Source organism: Denticeps clupeoides, chromosome 13 (genome assembly GCF_900700375.1).
Source record: "Denticeps clupeoides chromosome 13, fDenClu1.1, whole genome shotgun sequence".
Lineage (NCBI taxonomy): Eukaryota > Metazoa > Chordata > Actinopteri > Clupeiformes > Denticipitidae > Denticeps > Denticeps clupeoides.
Window position 1 is genome coordinate 20,667,896 of NC_041719.1, and position 18,390 is coordinate 20,686,285.

At 40.4% G+C, this 18,390-nt stretch overlaps 1 protein-coding gene across 10 annotated transcripts in view; it reads left to right on the forward strand.

The window, feature by feature from the left end:
* Positions 1-18,390, forward strand: part of col24a1 (collagen type XXIV alpha 1 chain) — a 98,412-nt gene that overhangs the window by 44,194 nt on the left and 35,828 nt on the right. For 9 of the 10 annotated variants that reach the window (XR_003751619.1, XR_003751620.1, XR_003751621.1 and 6 more), the window contains exons 8-24: positions 506-550; positions 923-976; positions 1,126-1,170; positions 1,839-1,892; positions 2,588-2,632; positions 3,090-3,143; positions 3,429-3,473; positions 5,495-5,548; positions 5,640-5,684; positions 5,873-5,926; positions 6,208-6,261; positions 8,305-8,358; positions 12,769-12,822; positions 12,914-12,967; positions 15,975-16,019; positions 16,248-16,301; positions 17,225-17,269. Coding sequence is in view for 7 of the 10 variants with exons in the window: in XM_029000025.1 (XP_028855858.1) it covers positions 506-550; positions 923-976; positions 1,126-1,170; positions 1,839-1,892; positions 2,588-2,632; positions 3,090-3,143; positions 3,429-3,473; positions 5,495-5,548; positions 5,640-5,684; positions 5,873-5,926; positions 6,208-6,261; positions 8,305-8,358; positions 12,769-12,822; positions 12,914-12,967; positions 15,975-16,019; positions 16,248-16,301; positions 17,225-17,269 (855 nt within the window). In the remaining 3 variants the exon portion in view is untranslated. The remainder of the gene's footprint in view (positions 1-505; positions 551-922; positions 977-1,125; positions 1,171-1,838; positions 1,893-2,587; positions 2,633-3,089; positions 3,144-3,428; positions 3,474-5,494; positions 5,549-5,639; positions 5,685-5,872; positions 5,927-6,207; positions 6,262-8,304; positions 8,359-12,768; positions 12,823-12,913; positions 12,968-15,974; positions 16,020-16,247; positions 16,302-17,224; positions 17,270-18,390) is intronic. The other variant, XM_029000023.1, reaches the window with a different exon arrangement.

Sequence of the window (18,390 nt, forward strand, 5' to 3'; positions counted from 1 at the left end):
ACATCTATAATTAGAAAGGCATGGGTCCAGAGGAATCTGAAATGTTAGCCTTCCTCTGCCTCATCTCAGCCAACACCATGATGTGGATAACATTGGTGCAACATTTACTTCACAAAGCCTTTACCTCACTTTAAAGCCTTTTGACAATTGTGTATTCATTTTTTTTTCTGAATGCATATTCAGGTTTCAGTTGTGTCCATATGTTTTTAAAAACACAAGATAAACATTTCCTTAAAGAACCATTATGTGAATAATGAATATTTCATTTGTCATTGTATTCCCTCTTGTTAAGCTATTTTGGAACATTATTACCATGTTTAGCTCTAATTTTTAGTACTGTTTACTTTGATAGATTTCTTATACTCAAGAAAGGGTGACTAACATGATGTCAAAATAACTGGTCAGACATCTTCAAAATACTCACATGGACAATCATGTGAAAAAGACACCCTTTCTTCATCAAAGAGTTTGATATTTTCATTTGATATTGTTTTGATTCAAAAAGGGTCCTAATGGGTACCCAGGGCCTCCAGGGCTCTCTGGACAAAAGGTAAGCTCCATACACACCTAAACACAGTGTTTGTGGATGTCAGCCAGAATCGATTTATGGCACTTTGATAGATTAACAGAAAAATTGACACAACTTTTCCTGTGACTGAACTTCACTTTGCATGTGCTGTTACAAATTAAGCAGTACATGCTCTAAGGTTCACATTTTCATTTAAAGTACCCACATCCAGACTTAATGGTGTTAAGTTCCTAAAGAGTTCATTTTCATTACTCACAAAGGACAATTGCCAGTAGGTATTTACCAGAAGGGCAGGTGGTCGATTGCTTAGGGTATGGGCATTTAGAAGCAGAGAACAATAAGGGTTTCAAATGCCTTTGGCACATGTTTCACCTTATCTTTATTCATTTGCAGGGAGTGCCAGGACCCCTGGGTGTGGCTGGATTAGCAGGTTACCCTGGCAGGCAGGTGCAGTGACCAAGTTTTTCTGCTTAATGATTGGTTTCACAAATTACTGCTTTTTGCATAGATTTGTGCATTATTTGTTTTAAACATATAGCATCAAAGTAGGGTGGGATGTGATTGTATTTTGTCTGCTCTGGTTTGCTTTCTCTCAGGGATTGGCTGGACCTGAAGGCAACCCTGGTTCTCATGGTGTCCCTGTGAGTATGGAAATCTCTTGCCTTGCTATAGTTTCCTGAGAGTATTTGACACTAGCAGCAAAATTGGTCATGATGTTGCCCATGGCCTTTGACAGCTGATGCGGCATCTGTAGAATTTATACGAGGCTCTGCTTTGCATCAACAACAACTACAATTAAATTTTTTGGAGCAAACCCGGGGAAGAAGTAATTCAGGGAGGAACCCCCTTTCAGGGTAGCAAGAGCATGCAAAAGGTAGTGTTATTGTTATTGTAGAGTCATAAGAGTAAGAAATTGACAGTGTGTCTGGGATTTTAACAGAAGCCCAGCATGAACAGAAATCACTAGGGGTTTTCCAGAGTGGGGTTGCAAATGTGGCAAGGTGTTTTCTGTGTGTTTTATGAGCATGGGTACAACAGTATGTTGATAGATGTTTATATATGATAGATGATTCATCTCCTAGATTAAACAAAATTAAAAATTCTAAATATGTCAGGGAACACCAATGGAGAAAACCCTTAGAATCAGTGAGTCTTCTGCTGTATTTAACACATACCAAATATTTAGAAAAGGATATCTTCGACATTGTCTTCGTCAAGTAATCCCTGTTATTTAATTCCTTCTCTTCACTAATGTCTATGCTAGATAAAATGTTCTTATCTAATTCCTTGTCCCGTTTGCTTCTTTCAGGGCTTCATTGGACCTTCAGGTGTTGCTGGACCACAAGGCCTTGAAGGGGAAAGAGTAAGGCCACTCCAATGAAGCTAGGATTGTATGAATATGCATGAAATAATAACATCTATGAAAGAATTAATTAATTAACTAACTAACCTGATGCATATTGGGAAGGTCTTGTATTAATGTCTTGTGCTAATGTCAATTTAAGGTATTTTATTAAAAAAATACTTACAGTTAGAAAACAGCAACATTTCCTTTTTGTGGCTCCCATTAAAAGTCCCCTGACACGAAAATTTCCCTTTGTAAGATTATATAACATTAATATAAGTTCCCCTAGCATGTCTATGGTCCTGTAGTGGCTAAAAATGGTGATATGTGTAAAGAGTGATTTGGCAATTCTGTTAGATGTGGTTGGTCCATGGTGTTGATAACATAATTTCCGCGAATGCCCCCTCAATAGTCTGCTCTCCTCATAGTCCCGCCTCTCTCCTCCTCATTAGCATTTAAGGCTATAGACACCGAAATGGTACATCATTGGGAAATCATATTTTGGGACTGGCTCAAAGTGACTGTTATTCTGCACCAAGGCTGAATTTTTGAAAGAGACTTCAGATACACTATTAAGGGACCACAAAAACCTATGTAAAAGCAACAAAATGTTCATGTCAGCGGACCTTTTAAGAAAAATAACCAAGAGAGAATTTGACTTGATAATTCTCTTCATTTTCTTCAGCCTCGACTGACTTAAGATTTATTTTTAGGGACTTCTGGGTCCTGTCGGGAAGATGGGTCTCAAAGGAATACAGGTAAAAACATACCCATTGTCTAACTTAAGGTGGTGAAGAGAAGCCAAGAGTGGGAAATGTTGCCATCACAAAAGCTCCCTGCTTTTAAGAACCTCAAATGTTAAACTTTTTGCCTTGTTTTTGTTTATTTTTTTGTAATACATGCACACACTGATTCCCCTCATTTTCATGAAAGTCTTTATTAACTGCACTCACACTGGTGAGTGGGGATTCCTGGTGGAAATACCCCCCCCTACTGCCCTCATTCTTCTGTAGGTTCAGAACCACACTGTTGTATCAGTGACGTGGAACGTAAATGAGTGATCATAAACAATAGTTTTTTTTAAGTTACTGTCCCATGTGGACAGAAGAAAGATACTACCCTAGTCCCCTATGTCTAAATCTACACAAGTGCCATACTACACACAAAAAAACACTGTGAACATTTTTAATGTTATTTTTATGTTATTCTTTGCAGGGTATAGCAGGTGATGTTGGTGAGCGGGGTCCACCTGGACCAGATGGAAACAAGGTAAACAACATATGCTCTGTATTGAAATGCTTTGTTTGAGATGATGAACAAGCTGAGGCTCAATGTTCAGAAAAAGCAACCAACATATTGACAAAGCATCAGACGTCAGAACTTCCATTAAGTACTTCACAGTACCACATTAGGAGTGTACATAATTTTGAAAGAATAGCTTCACTCCAAATCTATTATATTTGTGTGCCTCTTTAAATAAAAGATAATTCAGTATGGCATGATCTCAGTTAACATGCGGAATGAGTTGATTGAATTATAATCATTGTTCTACAGGGGCCTGAAGGACAGACAGGGAGTGGTGGATTCCCTGGATTACATGTGAGTATCAATCAGCTCTGCCCAGTTTACCATGGCTGGGACTATAAAAACATGAATGCAGAAGGAAGATGCTTTTGAGAGTACCCAGAGAATATGCAACTTTTTCCTCTTCTATTCAAGAGATTGGAACAAATGTCTCAGGTCAAAAAAACTGAGCAAATTTGTTCGGATTCATTGGATCTATTTTCGCTGCTAAAAAAAAAAACTAGGGATTCACCGATAGCACATTTTCTAAAGTACTCGTTAAAAGTCCCCCGATACCGGGGACCGATACCACGGTCTGAGAAATGTATATGTTTAAGCGGCGTATAAGGGGTTAACGACAGGCCCCGCCCCTAGGTAGAAATGTGGGATTCCTACGTCTCCTTCACATTCTGGAGCCCAGATATGATGTCTCAAGCCGCTGCATAAGTGACACGGAGCTGCGTAAACTACACGATTCCGTGAAAAAAAACATATCCACAGCCTACTGCAAGCCTCCTCAGCGTTTAGTTTCACCGCGGATATTTGGACCAGCCGTGTTAGCCCCGTGTCACTATTAGCCTAACCTCCCAGTGGATAGACGAGAGTTGCTGTTTAAATGTTTTTATAATGATTTATTCTGTAATATGTTGCATACAACATGCTTTTCATTTTAAATAAATGTTCTTAATTCCAAACTAGTTGTTTTATGTTAAATTATATGACGAAAACTGTTACCTGTAAATTTAAATCATTTTTTATTAAGTACGGTATCGGCGAGTACTGAAATGCAAGTACTCGTACTCGTTTTCCAAAAAAGTGGTAAAAATGTAAGTGACTTAATATTATTAACCTTAATATTAATTAACTTATTAATTAACTTAATAATATTAACCTCACATTTACAATCGTGAGGTGATGGTAAATTAAATTCTGGGCAGCATTGATGTAGGAATATCCTGAACTCGTGGCAAAGCAGGCTCAGGTCTCACATTAACATCACCTACCTGCAAGCTTCTGTAAAACTGCAAATGATGTCTATTATTAGGCCTAGTAATAATAACAATAATAAACCATAAATTAATATCAGAGGTCAATTTCCCATTATACAAATCGCCTAGTAATGATGATAGGCCTACTACTACTCATAATAATAATAATAATGTCTGCAAGCTCACATTAGAAGTCTAGTGCTACTGCCAATTATCCATCCATCCGGGGTGGGGAACTGGGGTTCACATACCATGATGTATCCTTGGTGTCATTTACATGGGTGTGGCTTTAACTTGGAACCAATCTGATTGGTGCGCATGATTATCTATCACACAGGGACAACAACACAATGTGATTAACTGTCATGGCTTCTGTTTGACATATGTCCAACCGTATATTGGTGGTTGGCGCCGGCCTCTTTCTCTTCCTGTTTGGTGTCTGGGACAACCGTGTGCCCTGTGGTGGTTGGGCAGAGAGCTGCCAGCCGTGACAAATTCGATAGATTGTTCAGCCCTCATTTTGATCATGAAACTTTGCTTGCTGCCACTGTGGCTTACCTATCTGGGAGTACACAGCAATATGAAACACTGAAATTGGGAGTTTATATAAGGAAGGTAATTGGAAACACCTGGGAAATCTTAATTAGACAGTGAGACAAAAAAGGATATTGTGTCACCGGGAACTCTGATTTTTATGTATTTTTTTTTTTAAACAAAAATTTCATGCTGTCATTTTGTGTTGTTGTGTGTAGAATTCTGAGGGGGAAATAATTTAATCAATTTTGGAATAAATCTTTAACATGTGCTGTGAACACATTCGGGAAACACTGTATACAGAATGCTATACATACCATTCAGTATAAAATTTCAGCATAGTGGACAAAAACTACAAAAAAATAAACTTGAGGTATTCCCATTGGACAGAAAAGGCTGTATATAAGTACAGTGAGAAGGTGCAAGTTGACTGCATTTAGAGCACTAGGAATTGCTCAAAAAGACAGATCATGTGATTTGTACCCACAGTTAATAATATGGGCATTTATTTGGTACTCTTTCATTATCATTCAGGGTGTCTCTGGACCAGAAGGACCTCGTGGACACCCAGGAGTACTGGGAACTCGGGTAGGAAAGTATAACCTTATGTTCTGTTACAAAAACGATTAATACCAGGACTTCTCCTACCAAACTCACGGTCTTGTTTTCCTATGGGCAGGGTCTGCCAGGAGGGGCAGGGCCACCTGGATTGAAAGGTGATAAGGTGATCTAAATATTTCTATTATTGCAGTTAATCAGTAAATGTAACAAGTATAGTATGCTATGCAGTGAAATACAATGCATAAATAATTGCAGGTTGGAACATAAACAGAGTTGCAATATAAGAACCATTAAACTTAAATCTTTATTGGACTGTGTTGCCTATGTGTTTCAATCTGTTGCATAATTTAGGGGGATCCTGGATTAAGGGGTGAGACAGGAGAATATGGTTTCTCAGGAGACAAGGTAAGAACAGATAATGTAGCTGCATCTAAAATCAAACCTGTTTATACACAACAATACATATATTCTCAGTTTTTTTAAATAATATAGGACTAAATAGGACACTGTTTTTAGACTGAAAATTTTATGGCAGCTTCATTTTATAGTCTGTATTTTGGCCATTGATTTGTAGAATAAGCAAGCAATATGCCCCATTTAATAAACAAGTGCAAGTGCTTTTGTCTATCAGTCTGAGCAATAAACTAAAGTCTTTTTGATTGATGGCTGGTCACTCTCCCTCCAAGGGTGAAGCTGGTGGGCCAGGACCTCCAGGACCACGTGGAAAACAAGGACCACATGTATGAATACTGAGGCACCTCATTATTGTGAAACAGATTAAATACATAAATCATTCAGGAGAGACTCTGAAGAGGTCTGAGTGTAGTCAAATAATCACATGCTGATGACCTGTCAAGATTGTAGTCCAGCATTATTACTACTAACTGTGGGAGAATTTGTAGACAGGCTGTATGTACAGTGAATGCGGAAAGTATTCATGGTGAATCACTTTTTCCACATTTTATGTTACAGCCTTATCCTCAGAATTCTACACACAACACCCCATAAGGACAGTTCACTTGATGATTTGATTCATTTATTTAAAAAAAAAAAATTTAAAATCACATGTACATAAGTATTCACAGCCTTTGCTCAATACTTTGTTGATGCACCTTTGGCAGAAATTACAGCCTCAAGTCTTTTTGAATATGATGCCACAAGCTTGGCACACCTATTCTTGGCCAGTTTCACCCATTACACTTTGCAGCACCTCTCAAGGTCCATCAGGTTGAATGGGAAGCGTTGGTGCACAGCCAATTTAAGAACTCTCCAGAGATTCAAGTCTGGGGTCTGGCTGGGCCACTTATGGACATTCTCATGGTCTGAAAGTCTTTCAGGTGCCTTTTGGCAAGCTCCAAGTGGGCTGCCATGTGCCTTTTACTAAAGTTAATGTTAAATGTTAAAGTGAAGTGATTGTCACATGTGATACACAGCAGCAGAGCACACGATGCACACAGTGAAATTTGTCCTCTGCGTTTAACCCATCACCCTGAGTGAGCAGTAGGCAGCCATGACAGGCGCCCGGGGAGCAGTGTGTGGGGACGGTGCTTTGCTCAGTGGCACCTCAGTGGCATCTTGGCGGATCGGGATTCGAACCGGCAACCTTCTGATTACGGGGCCGCTTCCTTAACCGCTAGGCCACCACTGCCCCACGTAGTTTCCGTCTGGCCACTTTACAATACACTGATTGGTGGATTGCTGTATAGTGATTGTCTTTATAGAAGGTTCCTCTGTCCACAGAGGACCTCTGGAGCTCTGACAGAGTGACCATTGGGTTCTTGGTCACCTCTCTGACTAAGGCCTTTCTCCCCTGATTGCTCAGTTTAGATTCTGTAATATTTCCCAGAACTGTGCCTCAAGACAGTGCTGTCTTGGAGGTCTACAGACAATGTCTACAGACACAAACTGTAGAGGTGTGAACCTTCACTGGTCTCGCGATTCGATTTGCCTTGATATCAATGCATCACATTGAATAACATAAAAGAACAGAAAGAAGACACAGTGGCTTGGATTCAGTCCAAAATACTTCATGCCATGCAGCGGTCAAAGTTCAACAAATGACCACTGTGCAAGAAGAACAGCTGCACCACTACGGAGCGACACTGTACTCAGATCAGGCAGCCACATGTCCAAATCATGTCAAATCAACTGTCACAGATGGACTGCAATTAAGATGTAGAAACATCTGAAGGTTGTTCAGATGAAAACAGGATGCATCATCGCTCAATTTGAGCTGTGAACACTTATGTTTTTCTTTGTTTTTAATGAATTTGCCTTTTTCACATTGTCATTATGGAGTGTGTGAGTCCTTCCCAAAGCACTATATATATGGCACACATTTAATTTTCTTGTGTGTATGATGATACATATGACACGCAAATCCGTGAAGCGTTCCATATTTTTTTTGGGGCAGTGGTGACCTAGCGGTTAAGGAAGCGGCCCCGTAATCAGGAGGTGACCTGAGGTGCCACTGAGCAAAGCACCGTCCCCACACACTGCTCCCCGGGCGCCTGTCATGGCTGCCCACTGCTTACTCAGGGTGATGGGATAAATGCTGAGGACAAATTTCACTGTGTGCACCGTGTGCTGTGCTGCTGTGTATCACATGTGACAATCACTTCACTTCACTTTGTTCTATTGAAATTGTGAATAAACAGACAAACACATTCTTACATTTAATTTTGGCAGTGGATCTGGTCAATAATGACAAGATTACAGAGAGAATGTTTATCTATTATTATTATGTTTTAATCATTTGTCTTTTGACTCTTTTCTTTTTTAAGGGAAGGATAGGTGAAAGCGGACTACAGGGACCTCCTGGCCCTCCTGGGCCTGAGGTAGATATTTTATCCTAGCTAATTAAGCTGTTAATGGACATAATGACATGTAGTTAATGTTGTCTCTCCCATGGACAAATGGACATCTCTCCTATGCTTCATGAGGTGAGGTAATATTGCAGACAGAAGAGTACACATAATATAAATGTTGGATTTTATATTCCACGTGTGTCTCCACTGAAGTGTTAAAATTGTTGAATTTGCACAGGGTTGTCAGTGATCTATTACTAATGGTTGTCATTCATTTTATGCAGCAGATGGAGAATATAGATTGTACAGATTATCCCTTTTGTCTGGTTGTAGATCACTGGGTTACCTACATCTTCACACTATATCTTATTTGTTTAGATAATTCATAAAAGTACAGTTTTGGCCAAAAGTTTTGAGAATGATCATCCAGATCATATATACAGGCAATCCAACCGCCTGTCCACAGGATCTAATCCCCTCCACAATACTTCAAACAATCTCTTCTGAACATATCATCTTCATTTCTCATGTCATATATGGTTCAATTACATCTGGTCATGTACCATCTCTCTTTAAAACAGCCAGGGTTCTTCCAATCCTCACGAAACCCACCGTTGATCCAGCAGACATCAACAACTACAGACCAGTGTCACTTCTCTCATTTTTTTTCCCCAAAGTCCTTGAGCGCTGTGTCTGCAATCAGTTATCACTTCATCTGTCTCAGAACAACCTCCTAGATCCCAACCACTCTGGCTTCAGTGTAGGTCATTCTCTGGCTGTTTCTGAGAAACTACATGCGGCCAGATCAGCAAAACTGTCAACTGTTCTTATTCTCCTCGACCTCTCTGCAGAATTTTATACAGTTAACCACAAGACTCTCCTGTCCATCTTGAAGAGACTTGGAATTCAAAGTGAAGTGATTGTCACGTGATACACAGCAGCACAGCACACGGTGCACACAGTGAAATTTGTCCTCTGCATTTAACCCATCACCCTGAGTGAGCAGTGGGCAGCCATGACAGGCGCCCAGGGAGCAGTGTGTGGGGACGGTGCTTTGCTCAGTGACACCTCAGTGGCACCTTGGCAGATAGGGATTCGAACCGGCAACCTTCTGATTACGGGGCCGCTTCCTTAACCGCTAGGCCACCACTGCCCCTAAAAAATTCGGGTCTTACCAAGTGACTTACCAAGCAGATCCACATCTGCTTTATGCAGACACTCAACTTGGGGCTCAGTACTTGGTCCTCTCCTTTTCTCCCTCTACAAAAAATCACTTGGTGAGGTCATTTCATCACATGGTTTATCCTACCACTGCTATGCCGATGATCACAACTCATCTTCTCCTTTCCTCCCTCAGATTTACATGCTGATTCTAAAATCTATGCATGTCTAACTGACATTTCATCTTGGATGGCAGCCCATCACCAAAAACTAAATTTCACCAAAACAGAACTAATATTCATTCCAGCAGATTCTTCACCTCACCAGGATCTTGCTATCTACCTGAACAACTCTCAGGTCTCTCCTTCAACAACTGCACGCAACCTTGGAGTAACTATAGACCACCAACATCACCAATGTTTCCCGCTCATCTAGATTCCTTCTCTAAAATATCAGATGGATCCGCACTTATCTGTTTAAAAAGGCCACCCATATATTTGTTCAGTCCCTAGTAATCTCACAACGGGATTACTGTAACTCCCTTTTAGCTGGTCTACCTCTGACTGCCATCCGGCCTCTACAACTAATACAAAATGCTACAGCATGAATGGTCTTCAACCTTTCCAGATTGTCCCATACCACTTCTACACCCCTTCCACTGGCTCCACTGGCTCCACTGACCGCATCAGATTCAAAATACTGATTCTGGCCTACAAAGCCAAACATGGAGTATTACCATCCTACCTCAAAGTCCTTATTAGTCCTCACACTGCACTTTGAACTCTCCGTCCCTCCAGCACCCCTCGCCTGGTCCCTCCACTGCTGAAGGCATGAGGAAGACACTCGTCTAGACTCTTCTCTATTTTGGCCCCTAGGTGGTGGAATGACCTCTGACCTTGAGGTCAGAACAGCACAGTCGCTGAGAATTTTCAAATGGCAGCTTAAGACCTTCTCCTTTAGAGAATATTTAGATTAACTTGTAACCTTCTTATATTCTGACGTATGTATAGAAACTACAACATAGTGAATAAAAAGATTGTATTCATAGTTGGGGGTCCTAGTGAACTAGAATTGATCACTTCATTGATGGTAACATGGAATCATGTTGTAAGACGCTTTGGAAAATGGTGTCTGACAAATGTAAAATGTAAATGAATTGGGCAATGGTGGCCTAGTGGTTAAGGAAGCAGCCCTGTAATCAGAAGGTTGCCGGTTTGAATCCCGAGCTGCCAAGGTGCCACTGAGCAAAGCACCGTCCCCACACACTGCTCACCAGTGGTGATGGGTTAAAAGCAGAGGACACCTTTTGTTGTGAGCACCGTGTGCTGTGCAGCAGTGTTTCACAATGACAATCAATGATATTTATCAGTTGTTTCTGTGGTGTATTGAATATTGTGTATATAATTACAAGCATTTTATATGTTTCAAAGGCATTTATTGACAAATACATCAAGTTTATGCAATATTTGTGGTGTTGGCCCTTTTTGGCAAGCCATTCCTTCGTATTCAGTGCTTGGAATTTGTCAGAATTTGTGGCTTTTTGTTTAATCCAGTCTCAATTGGATTAAGGTCCAGGGAGTTTCCTGCCCATAGACTCAACATTTCAATGTTTTGTTCCCCAAGCCACTTATTACTTTGACCTTATGGCATGGTGCTTCATCATGCTGGAAAAGGCATTGTTCTTCACCAAACTATTCTTGGATGATTGGGATAAGTTGCTGTTGGACGTCACTGTTTTGGTACCATTCTTTATTCATGGCTGTGTTCCTAGGCTGTGTTTTTCAGGATGCTTTACTGTTGACAGAAGACTTATGGACACAAGACTTACAATTGGAAAGAGTCTTCATCAGAGAAAATTACTTTACCCCAGTTCTTAGTGATCCAATCCCTGTAATTTTGACAGAATATTAGTCTGTCCTTTATGTTTATGTTTTTCTTGGAGACTAGTGGCTTCCGTTTCTGAGCTTCTTGACACCAGGTCATCCTCCAAAAGTCTTTCCCTCACTGGGCACACAGATTTTAGAGTCTATGCGAAATTTTAAAGGTAGCCAATGCAGTGAAGACAGAATTGGTGTAATGTGTTCAAATTTTCTCGTTTAAGTTACAATTCTTGTTGCAGCATTTTGAACTCAGGCTTTCGATAAGCAGTACAGTATTCGATTCTTGACATTTTAAATGCATGCACCAATTTTTCTGCATCATGCATGGTCAGTGTCTGTCTTACCTTTGAAATATTCTTGTATGATGGGAGATTCCAGTTATGTGTTTATGAAGACCATCCATTAACTCCAAGCTGTGGTCTTCCCATCACAAATATCACCAGGTGGCCAAAAGGTCATCAAATGGCCAGAGGGGTATGTGGACAAAGCATAGGACAATCTGATTGGTCTATGGCAACTGTGGCCAAATGTCCAGTAGAATATTTTATTATTATTATTATTATTATTATTATAAAAACTCATGAGCAAGATATTTGTGCACTTTCTAAAGTTTGGAAATGAATGCTTTTCATGTTTTAAATTTTTTTTATCCGATCCTACTACTAATGAAATAAAAATTATCGACAGATTAATCAATTATTAAAGTAATAGTTAGTTGCAACCCTACAGCCAACAAAGTTCTGCAGCAATGAGCCCAAACACATCAGCATTGGCTGAATAATGAAAACTTCGGAGAAGTCTAGTCAAAGTCCTGAACCCCGGTGTGGAGTAGCACAAGGAGGCAGGTGAATTTCCACCAAGTTGATCTGTGAATGTGTACCCAGCATAGACTGCAACATCCACAGATGAAGACAATTGCAAAAATATGCAAGACAAAGCAGAAGCGAAAATAGGAGCCGCGTGGAGCCACATGACAAAAATTTGTCTGTAAAAGACTCCTTGCAAGTTATCGCAAATGCTCGATTGCAGTTGCTACTAAGGGTGGTCAAGCCAATTATTAGGTTTAGGTGGCAGTCACATTTTTGAACAGGGGGTTTTGATTTTGTTTAATACACTTCTGTTGACTAATGACCATTTATATTCAAGCTTGGTTGAAAGAGACTTTTGTTTTTTAGTTTTATGCTCTACAGTACATCAAAATGTGAGTGTGAGTTTCAAAAATCGCAAATAATCAAATCACTTGATAATCTGTTTATTTTTCTATTTTGTATTTTCATTTCCTACTATGTATTTTAATTGACCAATATTTCTACAATTTGTTATTATGACTTTCACTGATGATATTATACACAATCTCATAATGTACTAGGAAGACTAAATTTACAGTTATAATTTTAAGGGGTTTCCAGGAGACATCGGACTACCGGGCACCAATGGCCCCCCTGGACCCAAGGTAATAAAAAATGGTGACAACTGCTCACCCACTCATCACTTTTAATGCCTGTAATTGTTCCATTACATTTCTGTGGTGGGTGTATGTGTAGGGACTTCAAGGATCACGGGCCCTACAGGGACCACCAGGGCCAAAAGGAAATGAGGTAGAGTGTGACAACAGCATGATTGCCTTATTCTAAAGGGCTCCTATTCTGGTTAACATTCCAATTTACATCTAGCATTTCTACATGTATAAAACTATGCAGCCTTGTTAGGTATTATACACAGCTCTCAGCGCATATCCCTTTGTATGAAGTTATCCATCATTAAATAAAAGCCAAACAAGTTGGTGACTTTTCCAGAAGTGGAAAAAGAAACAGAAGTCTTGGCGTGGTGCACACTGCAAACACCTTTAGGCTCTGATTGATTTACATTCTCAGACGAAGTAGTCCTCAACAAAACCAGAATACAGAGGGCACATGGAGCATTCCTTCTTGCGAGATTAAGTGTCTGTCAAGCTGTCACCATGTCTGTTGGCTGAAGGGGTGTGCTGCTGGCATTGTATAGCAGTACATCTGCTATTCTCAGCCACCCACAAATTCTCAGACATCAGAGATGATAGCATGGGTTGATCAAACAGAGGTGTCTCTTTATTAAGCCTCCTCACATCATGTACTAAATCTGTTGAAGACATACTACAGTACATAACTTTTATAGTATTTCGGTCAGAGCTTTGACTCCCAGGACTGTGTGTTTGTAGCTTGGGATGGGATTGTGTAAAGGGTTTAATGTTCCTGCAGAGTGGTCCAGCTGTATTTACTAATAGCGCAGATGCACATGATCTATGATATTTTTTTCATTAGCATGACAGGGTACAGATCTTTATTTTCATCTGGCTGCACAGGCATAATTGGCTTGTTCATGTGCAGTCATTTCACGTGCCTTTACAGCCAATCAATGCACAATGGAACATGTGGTGATGCACAAAGTAAACAACGATGAGTGGTTTAAGCACGGATTTGCATGACAGAAGTGTAGTTACAGAACACGCAAAGATAAGTATACGCAACATCACCATCAGACTTACAGAAAGAGCTTATGGAAATAAACTGTCTATGAATCTGTTGGTCCTAGTACTGATGCACCTGTAGCACCTCCTAGAGGGCTAGGAGGGTTAGGAGGTTGAACAGGCCATGAGCAGGATGGCTCTGGTCTTTGATGATTCCCTCGGCTTTGTTGAGGCGGCAGGACGTGTAAGTTTCTTTTAGTGAGGGGAGAGGGCAGTTGATGATTTTTCGTGCAGTCTTGACTACCCTCTGCACCCTCTTGGTGCTGTCCCTGTACAGCGGGAGAACCATACTGGTATGCAGTATATTAGTGTGCTCTTGATGGTGGAGCATCAAGAAGGTCACCAACATCATCTCACTAATGTTATTTCTCCTGAGCACTGTCAGGAAGTGCAGATGGTGCTGTGAATTTTTAATGGCCTGTGGAGTTTGCATTCCAGGGGAGGTCGGTAGTGTTTGTGATGGCCAGGAAGGTGAGGGTGTGCACCCGCTCCACACAGTTACCCTTGATGACATTATTAAAGGCTGACCTGAAGTTAATGAAGAGCATTCTGACATAGCTTTCCTGATCCTCCAGGTGACTGATCACAGTGTGAAGTGCGATGCAATGACCGTCCTCTGCTGACCTGTTTGCTTTGTAAGCGAACTGGTGGGGGTTTAGGACTAGCCACTCAAAGGGATGATTGTGGTGCACTTCAGATAGGTCTGGCTGGTAGCATGTGCCAGGGAGAGATTGAAAATCATGGTAAAGATATCTGACAACTGGGCTGCACAGGCTTTGAGTACCTTCCCTGGGACTCTGTCAGGTCAAGATGCTTTCCTGGGGTTTCCCTGCTGAGCAACTGTTAGTAAGTGGTGGGGAACTGAAATCTGATTGATGCTGGGGTGGTGTCACTATTAGCTGTGTGGTTTGGGTCTCAAAGCGTGAAAAGAAGGTGTTCAGCTCCTTTGCTAGTGCAGTGCTCAAGTCTCCATCTGCATGGGCCTGTCCTCTGAAGTTGGTTATCTGCTGGACACTGTGCCACATCTGGCGAATGTTGTTAGGGCTGTTGTAGGGCTGTTGTCTCGGTCTTGTCTTGGTCTCGACTCTATTTGGTCTCGGACACAGCGGTCTCAATGGTATGGGGGAAATAAGAGAAAACATCCTCACAGAACAGTATCATCATTTTTAAGTGCCTCAATTCAAAGGCAACCTCTGTCAGATGCCTCTGTTTTTAAAATGTTGTATACGGGAACCTTGTCGGGCTGTATGCCGATTTTGTGGAACCACTGTGTCTGAGACAACATCTACATTCAGCAGATATCTGGAGAGAAATGGCATGAGGAAAAGGAATATTGTGCATTTACATTTACAGCATTTATCAGATGCCCTTATCCAGAGTGACTTACAATCAGTAGTTACAGGGACAGTCCCCCACCTGGATGTCCCAATTGCTCTAAGATGTCTAGTCTTGTACAAACATATGCACCATCTATTATTTTCCCCTTCTCATGCAAGATAAAATGAAGCAGAAGTTTCTGGATATTCACAGACTCCTTGGATGCTGGATTCTGTTTCAGTGGGAGTAGAGTTGGGGGTGGTGAATGCAAATATGCCTAGCAGGTTAGGAAACGGACCCATAATCGGAGGGTTGCCGGTTCAAATCTTGAACTGCCAAGGTGCCACTAAGGTGCCACACACTGCTCCCCGGGTGCCTGTCATAGCTGTCCACTGCTCACCAAGGTGATGGGTCAAATGCAGAGGACACATTTTATTGTGTGCACCATGTGTTCAGTGTTTCACAATGATGAACACTTTTCAATAGTAATATTTTTGTGGTTTCTTTATTATTAATAAGCAGATGGTTAGTAGCAATAGAAATACTGCCCCTTTACTATATAATGCTGTAAATGTAAATGTAGAATGTAATTGTAAATATAATGATGGACACTGAATAGAAATAGAAATTGAAATAGGAAGGAAATAACGGAAGTTTACGACAAAGATAGGGCCCTAACTCCTACCTTATTTTGAACTGTGGCAGGGGCTGCTATATTGCAAATTGTGTAGAGCTATTGCATCAGTGATTCACTAGATTGTTTTTACTGAAATGCTTGTTTTCAGGGTGATGAAGGGCCTTTGGGTCCACCTGGCAAACCTGGACCCACTGTAAGTTTTTCCAGTCCTACACATCTTCTAGCATGTTAATTCTTTCAGATGCTTGCAGGCACAACTGCTAAATTGAGCTCAGATGCCTCTAAATAACAACACAGCATGAGTTAATTATCATGTGAAACCTGGAAAGTATTACTGCATTTATGTTGATTGGATAGGAAGAAGAACAGCTGCTGGTGTCTAGCAAATGATGCAAATGTGTTTGTGTGTTATGCTTCCCAGGGTAGACCTGGACGAAAAGGCTTCATAGGTGAGCCAGGACCTGAAGGCTTGAAGGTAAATACCACATGAAATGTTTCCACTTCATCCACTCATAACCTCAGAAGTGTGGAAAATTAGCAGATAATTTAGGATAGTTTATTTGTAATGAAAACAGTTTCTGTTTCTGTGTAACAGAAGGTAAAATACCTCACATTAATTTATAGCTTTTAATTAGACCACAATTAATTTAATAAGCCTTAATTACACTTCTTGCACAGCTGTATGTATTCACCACTGGTCAAACTTACATTCTGTACAAATGCGGAAGAAAACATACATACATTGCTTTTTTTCTACATTTGAGAATCTTTTATAGCAATAAACTTTTGAGCAGTTCTCAGATTCCTGTAATCTATAGTGGATGTAAAACATCTGCACACCTCTATTAAAATGCTTGCTAAAATGCCAGGTTCTGGAACTTCTGGTTTTGAAAAACTGGAAGTGAAGTGGGTGTGTTAGTACCAAATATGTTCCATCTGCCTCATGTGTTACACTTATTTGTGCTGTTGTTATATTGTGTTCTTTTTCTAACTATGGTTAGGGTTAGCGCAATAGGTATCTCCATTCACTTTGTGTGAATCAGTACCGGAACACTGATGCAGGACACCTTTTATAGTGAGGGTGTCAAGAGGGAGCATGGCCTGCCCTCAGTGCTACTGGGACTCATGTTAGGAATGCGCAATCCTTGGCAAACCCAAAATGACAGAGATTTATAAAATAGAACAAGCATGTCAGTTAGATAAAATGTGTTGTGGATTCTGACTGATAGATTAAAGGAGTCACATGCTTATGTTTAATATTAGTGTACATTGTATACTGCCAATCTGATATTGTTTATCTACTATATTTGCACTGTGCTTGCTGTGCTACAGCTGCCTATTGAATGCAGTGGGTCACACATGCTGTACTATGTGTATGTGTGTGTGTTTTAATTACAGGGGGAGATTGGAGACATTGGCATCATTGGAAAAAGTGGACAACCAGTGAGTTTTTACTTACTAACAAAAACTTTGATGCTACTAGATTTTCATCAGCTGCAAGGCCCATGAGCCCTTTGTTCTTTGTTCTGTAAAGAAATGAGTTGATTTCTTTTTCATCAGGCCCTATTGAAGTTTCTGTTGTTTTGGTTTTGATCTGATAGTCATCATAGTGATAGTTGATAGTTGCATGATTGTCTATTAACAATTCATGATGTCCTATTGGACTTTTGTTTTGAAGAGAAATTAGGCCTTTGTTTTATTTTAAATATTCAGTTGTTTCATGTTGGGAAGTGGTTGGCCTAGTGGGTAAGGAAATGGACCTGTCATCAGAAGGTTGCTGGTTCGAATCCCGAACCACCAAGGTGCCACAGACATGATGACTTAAAAGCAGAGGACATATTTTGTTGTGTGCACTGTGTGCTGTGCTGTGTTTCACAATGACACTCACTTCACTTTGACTTTAGTCATCCTTAAGTCTTAAATTGGATTTTCAAGAATTAAGGCCTTAAAAGAAATGAAATTTATTTTTTGGTTTTATATAGGAGTTAGTGGAAATGATGCCGTCAATACCATTCAGTGCAGACAGGAAATCATGTTGCCGTTTTATCAGAAAAAATGACGACATAATGGGCTAAATTCCAGATTCGGCCATCTGAACTGCTACTCCCTAAACGGTAGATGAATGACTTTGCCCTTGGCTAGGGGCACTCATATCTATGTTAAATAATCTCACAAAGTGTCAGGGCACCTTTAAATGTCATTAAAAATGAATAGTAATCCTTAAATCCAGAGTAAATAAATTTATTTATTTACTGGTAACCTCTAAATAATTTAGCAAATTTCTAATATGTGTAACCGAAGGAATGGTGGGCTCTATTTGGTGGGCTCTATAGCAACAAAAATTTCGGCCTGCCTCTCAGACATATCGGCATGGATGTCTGAGCGACACCTCCAGCTCAATCTATCAAAAACCGTGATTCTGATCATTCCAGGCAACAATTACCCTCAGCAAAACCTTTCAATTCAAATTGGCTCGCTACTGTTAACACCCACGGCATCTGCAAAAAGCCTTGGAGTTTGGATAGATGACAAACTGAGTTTGAACCATCATGTTGCTGCGATCT